Raw genomic sequence first — 16,820 nt, forward strand, 5'->3', positions numbered from 1 at the left:
TTAACTGGCAAACAGCATCACTAACTGTCTTAAAGCCCCTCCTGGAACATCGTGATAATAAGCCATCTGCATGAAGGCACCCCGTTATCTGCCCTCCTCCAGCCGCCTGTGACATGGCTGGAGTGGGAGATAATGAATGTGTGGTGTGTAATAATGACACGTCATTCATGATTATCGGCCTGATACCCAACCTTTTAGCTCCATTGTTTGTGTTTCAAAAAAAAAAAAAAAAGAAGGAAAAAAAAAAGAGAAAATAAAAAGGAGAAGGGAAATAAGAAAAGGGGGAAATTTTGGTGCTATGGGCTATCCCGGGGTCCCTGAAGTGTCTCCCTGCCAAAGAGGTTGGCTCTCGTAGCATCTCCCAGAGGGTTTGTTGGTACCCTGGAAGGACTCGCCCGTGGATTGGCGGCTGCTGTAGCCATGGTGACGGAGGAGAGAGCTGAGACAGCGCAGAAATGTCACTGCCTGGCAGGGAGACATTTGGGGCAAATGTGCAGGCGATTACATCTGTGTCAGTGGCTGCTGCCCGGCTCCTCGCACAACTCCTTTGCTGCTCTCAAAACAGTTTGGCGGTAGCTTGGCAGAGGAGGTTATCTTGTACACGCTGCTGTCCAGAAACTGCCAGCATCTGAAGGTGGGGGGATGCTTGTGTTGATCAGTTTGACCCAGCCAAGCTGAAAAGTGAAAGAATTTTCTCCTGGTTGCTCCTGTATTAGGGCTCCTTGATGCATCAGTGCTGTGAGACCTTCCCCCAAAAGCTTTGGTTCTTCAAACTGCAAACCTGGGTTAAGCACAGTTCTTAGTGGTAAGGGATTTTAAAGTGTTTGGCTCAGGTTACCTCAATTATTGTCATAACTGCCTGGAACAACAATCCATTATTTGCATCAAAAAATGTCGGCAGTTTCTCGTCTCTTTCCCAAGCAAATTTGCAAGAGCAATTTCCCTGGAGAAGGTCTCCACTTGCAGTGATTGTGGTTTAGTCATTTATAACAATCAGGAGGACTCTTGGAAATCAAATGAGCAGCCTTGGTCAAGGCTGGTCACAGGGTGATGGCCTCAAAACACAGGCCCCCTGTACAGACCCAGGGGTGGGCAGCAGCTGGGAGTCCTCTTCAGACCTAATTTACCCTGCTCTGGCCTTATCCCCCCACATCCAAACCAGAAGATGCTGTAGTGACATCTTCAAGTGCCACCCAGTTTCCTTTGCAAATCACCACCAAGGAGACTGGGATGGGTCTTTGTGGCCAAGTGCTCCAAAAGCTCATTTCTTGGACCACCTGCTGGAGAGTAGATGAGCAGAGCTATGAGGTGGCTTGCCTGTTCCCAGGTGGGTGGCTGAAATGCCTGACAAACAGGACTTTTCAGTAATGAAAAGGTGTATCAAACTGCTGCCCTCCAAAGGCCTTGCTGTGCTGGAACAGGAGAGGAAGAGTCTGACCTGTTAGACCAGCCTGAGTCCACCGGAGGTGCAAGTGTGGTGGCACCAGCACCTACACAACCTGCATCCAGTCTCTTCCTGGGAGTAAGGTAAGAAGGGGTGGGCTAGGAGAAGAGGAACTTGGTCTCCGGATGCCTTGCAAAATAAATGCAAGCTGCACCTTGCTGGTTAATCCCAGCATCCCTGTCCCAGACAGCCAAAACAAAGGTCTGAGGAGAGTTTTGTTTCCCAAACTGAGGATTGAGCAGGCAGCAGAGATGGGGAGCAGGGATGCTGCAGGAGTTTAGTCAGATGGGCAGATGCTCAGATTTGGCTGTCCTGAGCTGCCCAGAGAGACAGAGAGATGGACAGACGTGCTTTGGATACATTAGTGCCTGCAGGGATTTGGTGATGCCACTGCTGTGGGTGAAAGCCGAACAGCCTTGTCTGTCCCTGTAGCGTGGCTGTCTGTCACTCTGAGCCTCAGTTTCCCCTGACGACCTCTGGGTTCTGAGGCACTCTCAGTGACAAACCTTCCCTGAGCTGTGCGTGGGTAACACCATCACTCCGGGACTGTGCCGGAGCAGTGCCTGCCCGGCTGCCCTGCACGGCTGAGGGTGGGGATGGGGACGGGGGTATCCCCAGGGATAGGGCACATCAACTGCCTTGCTGGGCCTGGCCATGCTCCCTGCCCAGCCCAGGGGGGTTTTACCAGGGACCAGGGAGGACTTTTTCCGGGTCTCCCACTGCCACCTAGTGATCCATTTCACGCCCGCAGCTCATCCAGATGGTCCACCTTGGCTAGTGCTTGGGGAAAGGCTCCCTGTGCCCTGAAAACATGCCTAATCCCAGGGGCAGTGCTCACCTTCATCCCTTGGACAGGTCACTCATGTACTGAGTGGTCAGCTCTCAGCCTCTGCAGAAAAGGTTTTGAGGCAGACTCATGCTTCATCTTGGGACTTATTTTGTTTTGCAAGCTGATTTTGTTCTTACCACCAGCATTTCTGTGTGTGTGGTGTGTATTTGTGTTTTGCTTTGTCTGACCACAGATTCATTTCAGTTGTTTCCTTACCATGGAAACTCCTAGAGTCAAAGGTGAGGGCTTGTTGATGTATTTTGCAGGAGGTGTGGAAACAGGCTCCTCAGGCTCATTAGGGGGAAAACAGTGCTTGTGGCTTGAAACACTCACAGGGCTGCAACCTTGGGCACAGCCTTGGCTCTGGCCTGCTGGGGATCCCCCTGTACCCTGTAACCCCCAAATGCAAAGGAAGCCAAAGTCATGCTTGGAGAGCACCCTCACAAAGCTTTATTCTTGTTTCATAGATGAGACCAAGGCTGATCACACGTTGTTTTCAGTGGGGTGAGTGCTTTCTCCAGGTTAGCTGGTGTCATGTCTCTGGGCTGGCTTCCTGAGCACCCTCAACTCAAGAAAGTTCAGTGCTGGGGCAGAAAGAAACCACGGGCCTTCATCTCCATAATGGTGGGCACAGAGCCAGCCGCAAAATGGGAATAATTTGGAGGGCAGTGCATGGGGATGCAGCGAGGCTGCCAGGAGGAGCCCTCCTGCCCTGGCACACCCAGGCTGGAGGCAGGGGAAGGATTCTGTGCTGGGGCAGCGCCCAGGCTTTAAACATCCATGCAAACCATGCCAGCATTGTTCACTGCCAAGCCCATCCTGGAGACTGACAATGGAACAAATCCACAGATGAGTGACAGAAGTCCCGCCAGGCAGTGTGTGAGGGCAGGTTGGAGGTCAGAAGATGATCAGGACATGGAGGATGCCCACGGAGGTGAAGGCTGAGCCACAGCCACTCTGTGAAACCCTTTTTGCAGTGCTGCTCCCCCTGTAAGGAGGGAACTTGGATCTGCTGGTTTTGGTGTTTGTTTGAGGGGGCTCGGTGTGCCCCCTGGACAGCAACAGTGGGGGGCTAATGTGGGAGAGATCCAATGTGGCCAGCGTGGATCTCCTTCCCCACTTAAGCCTCTGGGTGGAGTGACATTTGAGAGAGCTCTTGCCCACCTGCCATGGTACCCCGTGGGATCAGGGAATCTTCTTCAAATGCAGGTGTATCCCGTTGCTGGACCTGAGGACAAGCTGTGGTACCATAATGGGAAGCTTGGATGGGTCTGGGCAGAGCTCGAAGCGGAGCAGGGTCAAGGCCAGCGCCACCTTCATCTCATTCATGGCAAACTGCTGCCCAATGCAGTTCCTGGGGAGAGGATGACAAATGCTCTGACTGCTGCCTTTGGCCCTGACTGCCCCCAAACTGGGCTCAGCCCATGTGTGAGCTGGGGCACATCGAGCTGCTGTGAGAATGACACCACAGCTCATCTAGGGGTCCCCTGATGCCACACCAAAATGTACCCAGCTCTGTGGTGGGGTATTCCTAATTTTTATCAATAAGCATTGAAAAAAGATATGAGATTGAGAGAACATGGGCTTATTTCACTAGAAAGTGCAGCCTGGATCCAGGTAAAAGTCCAGACACCTCAGAAAATTATTTTTGGCTCGATGTGGTGATCCTCTTGTGAATTACTGATACCTCAGTATCCTACATCTGCCTACTGATACAGCATGGGAACCACAGAGACTTGGACCCAGCTTCATTTTGAGGTGCACTGGGATTTACACCTAAAAAAGGGAACCTGTGTTCCCAATGCAGGCAGCAGAAAATGTAAACATGTCCACAAAGCCACAAGAAAAGTGTGTGAAAGCCTACAGTGACAACAGAGCTTAGGGTGTTGGAAATGCTCTGGAGCTGATGGAGCAAGGAAATCCTCTTACAGGAGATTCTGTAATGGGAGATCCTGTTATGGAAAGCCTGTTTGAGTTGGCCAAGCCAACTTGGCTCATGGAGACTGAGGGAAGATTAGCTTCAGGAGCTTGGCTCTGAGCTAGGTCTCCCATGCAAGGCAGCCTAATGGGAAGGAGAGGGATGAAGGATCTCCCACCTGGGTCCAGCAGAGAAAGGCATGAAAGCGTGGGAGTGCCTCTGTGCTGAGTTCTCTGGAGAAAACCTCAGGGGATCATAGATCTGTGGGAGCAACAAAGACCACTCAGTCAGTGTTTGGTCTGATATGAGAAGCACCAGGTTCTTCCCTGGCCCCCAGGTTAGGGCTGGATGTTGTCCCTGCCCTTCCTGGGGGAACTGTAGTTAACAGACATCTCTCTACAAAGCCGCTGAGTGGATCTCCCCCTTGGAGATATCCAGGTTACCCACTACAGTGTCCAAGATGCCTGCAGGTGTTTTCCCATCTGGGGCAGCAATGATAAAGACTCCCTTTGTTCCAGAGATGCCTGATCCTTGCTTTCCAGACAGCCACTGGAGGGAGGCAGCTGCACACCCTCCTTCAAGTTTTCCAGTTATTTCTTGAAGCCTCAAAAATATCAGCTTCAAATCACACACTGCCTGGAGGGTTTGACACTTCTCATATCAATCTGAGGTCTAAGACTATCCAGGGTAGCTGAAAGCAGTTTGAGTGTCTCTATGTCCCCATGCATGCAGGGAGACTATTCAACATCTTTCTCCAGCGCTTTGTCATGTTTAAAGCCTTTGGAGAGTTTGGTAACTTGACTGAACTTTGCAGTTGGACATGGACTCTTGGAATGAGAAGGGAAAAAAAAAACACATAGCAGGGAGGCATAGGCTGAACAAGGCACAAGTGGAATGGATATCTGGGCTCAGACATCATCTTCTCTTTCTTGTTACAAAGGTGAAATACCTCAGGGTTCTCCCAGACATCCCGGTTCCTGTGAATAGCAAATATGTTCAGTCCAACCTGGCAGCCTGTAAAAGAAAAATGAGAAAAAGCTCATGACACCTCAAGGTGAAGATGCAGGAAAGGTGGTTTTGGGATGGTCTCTCTCCCTAGGCTCTGCAGGGGCTGTTGCAGGAGATCTGGCAGTGATGATGCCTAACCTGTCCAGGCAGGTCACCTGGTGAAATCCTCACATGGACAAAACAGTGACCTCAGAGCTGGGCTCCATTTTTTGTATCAGTGTATCACTTTTACTTCGCCAGCAACAACACTCTACAAGTCCCCTGTGAGCTCTGTGAACACCCCAGTGCCCTGGAGCATGTCCTTGGACTCTCTCTGGTCATCCTTTCCAGGCTCATGTGGTGGCAAGCTGTGGTAGCCCCACACAGCCCTTTGGAGAGAGAAGAGAGGCTGGAAGACCCACCATCCCCTCCACACAGCAGCATGAACAAGGAAGCCCCACTTGGCACAGACAGGAGCATGAAGGATGAACAAACTCAACAGACCTGCTGGCAGGCTGCGTCCATCAGAAAATGTGATGGGTTTAGAGAGCTGTCGGGACACAGTAGGAACCGGTGGGAACAGGCGCAAGCTCTCTTTGATGCACATCGTGGTGTAGGTCATCTTCCCCAGGTCCTCCCTGAAAGCAAACTTGCTGAGGGTGAACTAGATCCCTTTGTCTACTTCACTGATGAAGATATTAAACAGTACTGCCCCAGTATGGACCCCTAAGTATATCACTTGTCACTGATCTACATCTGGACACTGAACTGTTGACCACCATCCTCTGGATGTCACCTTCCAACCAATTCCTAAACCACTGAACAGTCCACCTATCAAATCCATCTCTCTCCAATTTAGAGAGAAGGATGTTGTGGGGGACCATGTCAAAGGGTAAGAGAAAAGAGTTCAAGGTAAATGAATAAGATGTCCTAGCTCACCACTCAATGGTGTCTCGGTCTCCCAGGATCCCCTGGATCTCCTCCCTGCAGCGTTGCTGGTACTCTGGATGTAATGACATGCAGTAGAAGAGCCAGGAGATCCCACTGGCTGTGGTATCATGACCCTCAAACATGAACGTGTCGACCTCGGCACGCAGGTCCTCATCGGACAGTCCAACTCCATTTGCATCCTAATAAAGAGGAGAGCGTATCATTCCTAAGCACACAGGCCTTTTATTTTCATACCCAAAGGATTTGCATGGTTTGATGTCACTTATGTTTCCCTGTACATCAGGAAGTCATCAGAAAATGTATCCAATATATGTGAGATTGCCAACTCTGTAGTCAACAGGGCGGCAGAGTTGGGCTCTGGTGGGAGACAAGTTCCCAGCCCATCAGAAAGACACCCTTTTGATCCCCTACCAATGGTCCCAGTCACATTTTTCAGTAGTTTGGTTTGGTTGACTTTTTTTCAGACTGAGACATGAAAGAAAGCAGCAGCTCCAGAAAGACAGGGTGAGCAAAGTGTATCTCCCTCCTGAACAACAAATGGCAGCTTCTCTCCAGAGTATCTGAAGACATCTGTGAAAGTAAAACTACCAAAGGTAATAAAGAAAATATCTTGACAGGACTACAGACAAGATGCTCTCCTTGTAACCTTTCCAAAGACCTCATTCCTCTCTGGTTTCTGAGAGGTCTCTTCTTTTAAACTATTAGTGTGCTCGATGGAAATGATCAAGGAAGAGGAAAGTCTGCCCAAGGTATTTATGCTCGCTCACTGCATTTCACACATTTGTGTTTCCTTCCCTTTCCATCCACATTTCCCTGAGCTAGGAAAGCTGGATTAGGAAAGCTGTTGCCAGGAATCTCAGCCAGGGCCTGGGTGCTTCCCTGCTGATGCATCCTCAGTGTGTTCTTTATCATTCGATGCAACCATTTCAAACATTCACCTTGCTACAAAGAAGAATGTCCAGAAAATCCAGGTGCTTCTTCTTCAGGATCTTGTCAAGGTTCTCCTCACTGGAGAGCAACATCTTTCTTTCTTTTATTACCTTATCTGCAGAGAAGAGTGCCTCACTTAGTTGCCACTCGAGAGACCTCATGTACCTGACCCCTTGGTCAGCAGCTTGGACTCTGTTTAATGTGTAACCCTCTGGCCAGTGCCTGTTGCAACCCCCCTCTGAGCCACTCCAGGCACAAGTGGAGGAGTGGTTCAGCTGGGAAGAAAGGGAGAGAAACAGAGAGATTGGGGAGAAAGGGGGAGAAATACCTGTGTGGGCATGGGCCAGCTTGCAGGCGTCCTGAAACTCACGGCCTTTGCGAGTCAAGTTGTAGAAGACATCCTTGAAGGAAAAAGTCAGGATTCTTTGGCTCAGGAGATAGCTCAGGTCAAAAACAGCTTTAATGTAGTAGTGTGAGTTGCTGTAATGAGGCCAAGGTTAAAGCTGGAGTTAGCAATGTGAGGGGGAAACAGGAGTACTTGCTTTCCCAGGATTTGAAAGTTCAGGCACCGACCTCTGAGTCTGACAGTCGGAATTAAAGCTGAAGGCACATTTCATGATGCTGTCTAGTGTCATCAAACTGACGTCTTGAAAGAGCTCCACTGACTTCCTCTCTGTGCTCTTCTTCTCCCATTTATCCTAGAGGTGGAGACAGGGGTAAGGAGGGATAGGATACCATCTATAATCAGGTCATATATTCCTGTCCCTCTTCCCAGATCCACACTGCTAATCACTTTCTTTTCTGCAAGCAGAGGCCCTCATTCACTATGTATTCTATGAATCCAATCAAACTCTTCTGTACATTTCTTTTTCTAGGTTTACCTCTACTGGGCTAGGAAAGGATATTCTAGCTGTGGTTGGTTTCATTGGGGGGGAAAAAAAAAAAAGAAAGAATAAGTGCAATGTCCAAAGGAAGGTAAGAGGAACAATTTCAGAGCTTTATAACTACCCCAAAAGTTCAATGAAACTCTAGGCACTGAGTGCAGTCTCTTTCCCTCACTCATTCCCAGATCTGATTATTTGCACCATTGCACAGCTGAAAGGTAAAAGTAGCAGGAGTGGGAATTCTTACCAGCATCACTTTGACCGAGTCCGACATCAGGGTCACATAAGATTTCAGCACATCGTAATGAAAGGCTGGGGTGAGCATCTTCCGGTGCTGGAACCATTTGGTTCCATCCAAGACCAACAGCCCCTCCCCTGAAGGCACAAACAGAGAAGGTTCAGCCAGCTCCTCCAGGCTCTGATCATGGTTCTGGCAGCCTTACTACTGCTTTTGACTTACCAATCCAGGGAAGCAGGAATTTGTAGGGTACAGTGGCCTTGGGATCTGTAAAACAAAGCAGATACCAAAAATGTATGAATGCCTAATGAATTCAAAAAAGAAAATTCAGGATAAATTGACATTAGATTTTGCTCTCTAAATCACAAGATAGAATTAATCTCATTTCAATATGTAAAATACTCTGCCACTAGAGGTAGAGTTTAAAAGTGACCATCTACCAATATGATCTCAGTGGACTTGAAAAAATAGAGAAAGGAAGAACAATAAATGTGTGTGGAAAGGAACTGACCATGGCAAATCCTACAGTTGAGAGCAATGGATGGGAGTTACTGGAGATGCCCATGTGTGTACCTCTCACAGGAATCATGCTCCAGAGAAGGGAACAGAGGAGAAGACTTGAGGTGTTTTCTCAGATCCATTGCCATGCCAGCTCACCCGTATTACTGGGTTTACTGGGAAGCACAAGCATAGTGGTGGCAGATCCCATAGAAGGCAGTAAGACCAATGACAGTGGAGACAAGGTATGGAAGGAACAGGCACCTGGTCACTGTTCTGCACAAGAATACAAATTGCTCCATGAAACCTGGGTCAGGCTGAGAGTTTGTGAAGAGGAGCTAAAGAGGAATTGCAATAGCTGTGAAGGAAGCCAGCAGAGGGGATGACTCCAGGCAAGTTTCCCATGATTTTTTTTGGTAGGACTTCTCAAAACCAGATGTAGAGACTTACCTGTTCGGCCAAGTATGCTTTTGGCATATTCAGGATGGTGGACAATTAGAGCAGGCAGGACTGGTCCAAACCATCTGGGAAAGGCATAGGGGTATTCTTCTCCCCACGACACTAGTTGATGTAATATTTTTTCAGGATATATCTACAATGAATGAAAATTAAGCAGGGACTGAATAAAGGCAGAAAAAGAGCATGCCAGGGAGAGCAGAGCTTGAATTTGCCCTGTCATGGAAAGCACAGGCAAGACATCCTCTCTTGGGAAATGAAGCAAGAGTGGGCGGACTTGCCACACAGGGGCTTTTACACTGCAGGTGAAGGAGAGGATGGGCATTGCAAAGGGACTGTGCACAAGTGGCAAAGCTGCTTGAGCCGCCACTTCCCTGCAGCACAAGACAACTCCATGGAGAGTTCCTAGCTGGGGCCAGCTGCAGTTGATCCACCTTAGGACAGCCTGGGCTTGGAGCAGCTTGATGTTGCTGGGAGCTGCAGCTGGCATGGGCAATACCAAGACACCTGGTGGACAGGTCAGGAGGACCAAGGGTGTTACACCCCTGTTCTCTGATTTCAGCAGTGCAAGGTGGGCATGCAGTGTGGAAGCAAAATATCTTCACTATAGAGCAATGAAAATGGCTGCATTAAAATGCCCTGCTTTTGTGGCCATGTCTTCTTCAGTGGCTGTAGGGGGAGACACTCTTATTGCTAGAAGGTTTAATGTAGAAGAGAGACATTCAGTGGTTGCTCATATTTATGTAACTTCATGAAAATCCAAGAAATTGCCTAACTCTATGTTTAAGCACATGATCAAATACAGCATGGCTCTGTTTTTTCCCAAATGATGCACATCTCATATCCAGGTAACCTTTCCTCCTGCCCTGCAGAAGTCTTGGCACTCCCTGTGCAGAGGGAGTAGGGGACACCCCCCCCCCCCCCATCCAGTGCTTCTTATCCTGACTGATATCTTGCACAGTCTTTGGGACAAACCCACCCTGACCAAGCCCATCTCACTCCTTACCAGGTGATTGTGGCCATAGAGCCAGTGTTTCGGGGGGCCAGGGAATGCCTCCAGAGCTTTGACGAGTTTCTTCCTCTCCTGGTAGAACTGGACCACCTTCAGCAGCACAAAGATTACCCCAAGCACCACAGACAGCTGCAGGACGACAGCAGAAGGTCTGGCTACGTTGTCCAACAGAGACACCATGCTGGTCTGGGGTGGCTGACACTGCCTTCTCCTGCCTCTTTTCTTCTGCTTCTCTCACGCCTTCACCTGACAGGGAGCTCGGTGCAGGTAAAAACCCTCTCCCTCCTCCTCTGCTGGAGCTGAGCCTGGTGAAGAGGAGCTGACAGCAATTTATAGCAGCAGAAACATCACAGTAAACAATGCGTCAGCTCGGCCGGCAGCCCGATTGCTGCTGCTCCCACTCACCCTTTGACCTGCTTCCTGCAACCTATCTCTGCAACCTGTGGATAACAATCTGTACACATTCCCTACTTTCTTTTAAGTCCCATACACCCCAGCAGCACTGTCACACACTCAGTCCTCCGTGCCCAGGTGGATGAAGGCAGAGGAGGGAGGAGGTGAGGGGCAGCCAGGCTGGGGCTCTAGCTGAGCTCCGTGCTCTCCGCAGGCAGTTCAGGCATGGAAGCCATTCATCCACCCATGTGAAGTGAGGAACACACAGGCCACCTCTTCCCAAAGAGTGGGGTGGGTGGATTCATCCACCTTCTCCTGTAACAGCAGTGCTCTGAGTGACTGCAGCATCACCCAGCTCTGCCAGGCTGTAATCAAGACAACAGATATAACCCCAACAGCACACAAGGGACCTGACCCTGTTCCCCAAGAGCTCCTACCATAGACAAGCCAGGAGACAAAACTGATGTCCAGAAGAATTACCACAGTCAGTAGATGAGACAAGGAGAGGAAGAGCTGCAGAGCAGTAAAATGATTGAAACTAGCTTGAGAGCACATCTAACCTGATGGGAAGGTGTGATGGTAAGAACATGTTTCCTCTGCAGTCCTGGTGATTCCTCATTCCTCTGTCCACATGGCATCTCACCATCCTCCAAAGAAGGCTCTGCATCACCACATTTACCTCTCTAATGCAGTGCTTTTTTGGGCTCAGGTAGGACCCTTCTAGCAACCCCTGAGCAGATCCTGCTGGTTACCTGAGCTCACATTCCATAAGCACAGAAGCCTGGAATGGCAATGCAGAGTTCGTGGAGAACTTGGGCTGGAAGCCTGCTGTGTGAGGGTGACTTCCAGGCATATTGCATTTTTATGTTGGGATATTGCAAGGATCAAGTGAGTTAGTTGCTGAGACTGATAATCTGATAGGCTACTACATAGGGGCTGCTGAATTTTGTGAGTGGTTCTCTTCAATGCAATACATCTCTGAGACAAAGGACTTCTAATGTTTGGGTACTTTCCTTTAGTTTTTAATCTAAAATATGCCATGTCCAACTGAAACCAATGTTTTCTTCTTGGAGAGTAATTTTATTGAAAAAGCTACAGTTTTTCTCATGTTCATTGTTCAGATATATCATTTTTACAGTGGCAGAGACATGGAGATCATTGTCTGAAGCAAACCTGCACAGCCCCACTGAAAATATATAAACCTGTTAGACAGAAGGAATATATGAACAAACGTTGCAAGACCCACTGTCTGGGAATTGCCTGACTCCACAAAAGCATGTCATAGTGGAGTGACTTTTACCTCAGCTGGCTCATGGCCTATTCATGAATTAATGATTGCAAAGACAAAGCTGTAGTTGTAGGCAGTACCATTCATACTTTGGCCTCGGGGAGATTTAAAGTGTCTGGTTGCTGTGAACCCATGTGACCGGTTGTTGTCCACTCCTTCTGCATGCTGGTAGGGTAGTAGAAGACTGCTCTAGAAACATACTTTTCTCTTGAAAGACATCAACTGTAAGATCTACTCTTAGTCTGTTCCTGGGCTGCAAATATCCTTTTGTTAGTCTGCCAGTGTTGTCTGCACAGTAAGATTTTTTGGCACTTTTCTAGAAACAGTAGTTGTGTAAGTTCCTCAGCTGGGATAAGGTGACCCACTCAACACCACAGCTGTCCACATGGCATGGAGTGTGCACTGAAAAGAGTATTACAGCAGCTGAAGACCTCTTGGGTGCTTTGGTTGCTTGAGCCCTGTTCTAACACTGTTCTTCAGCTGCACAATGTGACTTTCCCCTGGACTGGACTCATGTAACATATATTAAGATGGTGTCTCTGGTTCTTCAGACTGGGAAAAGAGGAAAGGGGATATATTCTCTGTCTGCCATTATTCATCCTGCTTTCTCCCCATCACTTACTGACACACTCCTTTTATTGCCTTGGAGAAGGTCTCTGGCAGGCATTACCCTGAGCAGCATTAGCTTTTCACACACTTGGCCATCTTCATGAAAGTCGGTGTATCTCATTATGCTGAGCCAGCTGGATCCGTGCAAAAGTTCAGAGGAGAGTTAAAGGTTGATCTTTAGGAGGCAGAAGCCTGCAATCTTCCAGGTTAGGCATTTCTTAGGGAAGGCTTTGGGTGTAGCCAGAGCATGAGGGACCCAGTTTGCCATTTACAACTTTACACTCCTGAGCAGGAGCATCCGAGTCCAGGGACCTCATGGCCATGGAAGGTGTAGCAGATACATTTAGGACACATCTAGTACATCTAGCTCTTCCTTTTATCCTTCACCTGTCCTGCAGCACAGCGATTAGGGGGTTTCCACCAGAAGAGGAGGCAGCACAGGCTCGTTGGCCAGCCGGCTGCAAAGTGAGTGGGTTGCAGCCCATTGGGAGGCTCCTGCTGATGCTTCTCACCTACCCGAGGAGAAGGATGAACATGCAGCACAAGGAGCCACTCGTGGGCTGTCTGAATCAGATCCATGGCTCTGCAAGCTGCCTTCAAAATGTGGGGCTGACCTAAATAAGCTGGGCAAGTGAAGAGTGTGAGGAGAGCAATGTTACTGAGAGTTTGGACAAGTCTGATGTGCTCTTGGGGTTAACTCTGAAGTCAGGTTGAAGGGCCATGTGCTGAGACAGCTCATTCCCCATCTCCAGTGCATCATGGACTCTGACCTGAAGCTGTCCCCCCTCCAGGCTCTTTTTCCTCTCAACCATCTCTAAAATGGCCCAAACCAGCCATCCTCTTGTCTGGCCTTGCCTGGGTCTATGGAAGGGAGGGAGGAGATGGAGAACTCCGTGGGGCTGAGACCATTGGAAGGTGGAACTGCTGCTGTGGGTCTCTCATGTGAAGATCTGCAGCACACTCATAAATCCAATTATATAGTTGGGTGCCTTACAAGGTCTACATAAGGAAAACAGGAAGGTCTGAGGGTTGAGCCTTTGGTTAGTGTCAGTGAAGCATGACCTGTGACACTTATTCAATTACCAGACTGACTGATCTGAGTCTGGCTGGCACCTTTCAGCAATCAGTTACAAAATAATCCATAAATACCCCAAAACCCACAGGTGGAGGGGCCAGGTCAGTGAATGGATTTGCTGGAGCAGGCACATATTCAAACTTTTATAGCAACACATAAATTCTCAGTGGTGACAAAGTCCCTGTACAGTGGGTTTGACCATGGATTACTGAGCAGGGTCAATTTTTACTGAACTGGCTCCCTCATAGTTATAAAATAACCAGAAACAACTGTTGAGCGTGGAGCCAAGTTATATGGGTTGTCTTGAAGGTCAAGTGAGATGTCAAGCACTGAGATGATATGGAGGGAACACGGATCAGAGTGGCTGAACCCACATTTATGGGAATTTGGAGCAAGAATCTGTGCTTGGGTGAAAGCAAAACTGAGTGCTTAATCCAGCCTCCAGCCTCTGCATTCTATGTTTCATTGGTGGAGGGGATAGAAAAGCCTTTTTCATGTATTTCAGAGGTCTCCTGGGGGAGATAACTCAGAAGTTTTTGCAGAAGAAGAAACCTCTGTGAGAAGTTCAAATGGGAAAGTGAAGTGACTGCAGAGCTGCAAGTGGAGAAAAGCAAAAGGGGACAGCACTGGTTTGGTCATGGTAAGGGCTTGGGACAAGGCCAGAACAATCTGTTAGCACCAGGAGAATCTAGAGCCCTGTTGCTTCCCAGAGTCCAGAAAGTAGAGGACTCCAAAAGAAGATCTCAGCATGAAAAAGCAGGTGCAAGGGTCTTCTAACAGCCAGAGGAGTCTGGGGCTGCTGGCAGGGTGAACAGAGGTGTGGCTTGACCTTCTGGACATTTTAGGCTGGTGAAAATGCTGTTGGGTGTTAAAGGACACTTGGAATGTTGTCAAACATTTGCAAAGAGCCTCTGAGGGGGATGGCTCGATGATGTGGGTGTCCATCTGATGGCAGTGGGGCCATGACAGGCCAGGCCATCAACATAAAAAAAAACCTCATTACACTGTAGAATTTCTATCCCATATCTCAACCATGGACACAGCAGGCTGTGGAAGTTGCTTTCTGAGTCTTGGGAATTTCTCCACCTACTTTAGACACTGAAAGAGAAGAAGGAGAAGATCTTCCTCACAGTTTTAACTCATACTGTTGATATCCATTGCAGAAGACCTGATTTATTGAGAAGGTGAAATTCAGGTGGCAAATGGGTACTGTGCCCCAGAGCATGACCTTCAGCAGCTGCTTTCCCTGTTTGTGCCTGTGTTTATTCGGATAGGAAGAAGAGTCCAGGCCCATCTGTCCCTGTGTGTTCCTGCAGCACTTAGTGCTGACAGATGAAATGTAGCTGTAATGCCAGAAAAAAAAAAAAAAAAACAACATTTCAAGCTTCCAAACACATGATAGATGAGAAAATCATGGCAAGAGCCCAGCAAGTGTTGCAGGGTAATGCAAGCTGCCTGGATCCCATCTGACCACATATGTCTTGAGGATGAATGTATATCTGGAAGCATTTAATACAGCTGTCTAAAAAATATGTTGAAATACTTATTTAATTTACAGGCTGCTTCCAGCGTAAAATCCCAGTGGGGTTTAGATGGAAATTGCTGGTACCATCTGATAATGAACTTGCCTGGAGAGTGGCATGCCTCCTGTGCAGGGACTGAATTCCTGGCGGTGTGAGCCAGCTGCTCTCCCTGATGGCTTTGCTGCTTCCATCATGCCCAGCAGCATCGGGGGAAGTGCCACTGGCAGACTGTGATGGACAGGCACCTTCACGTGACCAGGATGTGGCTGCACAGTGATGATGGCAGTCTGCAGGGGAAAGGAATAACTGCTGGAGTAGGTGGCATCTTTGCTCTGCCACTGTTGAAAGACCAAGCTGCTGCAATGAGAAAAATCCAAGATGTTTTTAACCGAAACAAAGACTTATCCCATTGCACCCCACACAGCCCCTGTCATGAGTTCTCCTTAAATTAGTTATCTGAAGGTCTGAATCAGGCGGTCCAAGATCAGCCATCGTCTCTGTAATTACCCTTTCTGCAGGAAGTAGGGAAGGATTAAAGAATGAGGCAACCTCTCTGCAGCTAGTCCTTGACTGCCTTTATTGCTCTGAGCGATACATCCCATGTGAGCAGGTCTTTTTATTACTACCATGTCTCTAATATCTAGGATGGAAAGGGTAGTTTGTGGGAAGCGCTCTCAGGAATCACATTCTGGGGAGATCTGGCTTGCTCTGGCACTGGGACACAGTAGCTCCAGAATCCCTGTTGCAGTCTCAGCCAGCTCTCCAGCTCAGAAGCAGAGCAGCCATGGCAGATGTGTGATGCAGGATGTGAGATGACACAGGATGCAGAATGCAGGATGCAGGATACGAGATATGGGGTGTGGGATGCAGAGATGTGGGATGATGCAGTATGCAGGATGTGGGATGTGGGATGCAGGATGTAGGATGCAGGGTGTGGGATGCAGGCTAGCTGGCCTACCATGCAGAGCTGGCCTGGCATGCAGTGCTGACCCACGTGGCTTGGGAAAATTGGGAGCTGGGCTGCCATGTGTGTTGTTATTTAGAAGAGTGTGCCTTAGAGGGTGTTAGCACCAAAGAGAGCTCTGTGAGCAGATTTTATGTCGGGTTTGGGTATGTGGTTGCAGAGGGAACCAGGTTCTGCTCCCTTCTCCTGAGAAGAAGCCACAAGCACAACACAGAGAGAGCGACGAGAATGCTGCAGAGCACCTTTGCTTTTCCTCTTCAGACATGAAGAGGCAGATTTTTAGTGAATCCTAAAAGTCACAAGGGGGACAATGACTGAACAGGGTGAAGATGGGAGAAGTCAGGCTTTTCCATCCCACAGCCAGAAACATTCACATGTTGAATGATCCAGCTGGGAAAGCAGCAGTGCAGCTTTTCCTGTATCCCTGATTCAGTCCACTCCCAAAAACCAGACCAGAGGTACCCTGCCTGAGCTCTGCACCTGACCAATTGCCTTCTTTGGGCATTTGGATTATGCAACAAAAACAGTGACCAGCTCTTAAAACCTCTGAAAATGCAAATTCCCCAGGTAACCAATGTCAGGACTTAAGAAGCCTTAGACAGTGCTCTATACTATGTAATCTGTATCTACCTAAATTTAATTTAGCAGCTGCCATTTATCTACATGTGGACTCTTCTGCCAACTTCCCCTAGCTTGACCCCCTTTAACCTACACCCTTTCAGTGGGTATACTATGATTTCAGCCTTTGCTCTTGCTTATTGAATGCTCTTGCTTTAATGTTTCACATTTGAATGCCAAGGTCCACTTCTCTTTAGATGATA

General features: G+C 48.5%; 1 protein-coding gene across 1 annotated transcript; it reads right to left on the reverse strand.

Annotated features, from left to right (window-relative positions):
* Positions 1 to 2,696: 2,696 nt before the first annotated feature.
* LOC135419152 (cytochrome P450 4B1-like) lies at positions 2,697 to 10,455 on the reverse strand. Its single transcript, XM_064665305.1, has 12 exons — positions 10,142 to 10,455; positions 9,130 to 9,271; positions 8,404 to 8,448; positions 8,191 to 8,318; positions 7,633 to 7,757; positions 7,388 to 7,539; positions 7,068 to 7,174; positions 6,118 to 6,308; positions 5,683 to 5,816; positions 5,141 to 5,205; positions 4,370 to 4,452; positions 2,697 to 3,627 (listed from the first exon to the last, which is right to left on the reverse strand). The coding sequence occupies exons 1-12, from the start codon at positions 10,325 to 10,327 to the stop codon at positions 3,459 to 3,461; spliced, it is 1,527 nt and encodes a 508-aa protein (XP_064521375.1). The 5' UTR covers positions 10,328 to 10,455; the 3' UTR covers positions 2,697 to 3,458.
* Positions 10,456 to 16,820: the final 6,365 nt, after the last annotated feature.

This window comes from Pseudopipra pipra, chromosome 9 (assembly GCF_036250125.1).
Source record: "Pseudopipra pipra isolate bDixPip1 chromosome 9, bDixPip1.hap1, whole genome shotgun sequence".
Taxonomy (NCBI): domain Eukaryota; kingdom Metazoa; phylum Chordata; class Aves; order Passeriformes; family Pipridae; genus Pseudopipra; species Pseudopipra pipra.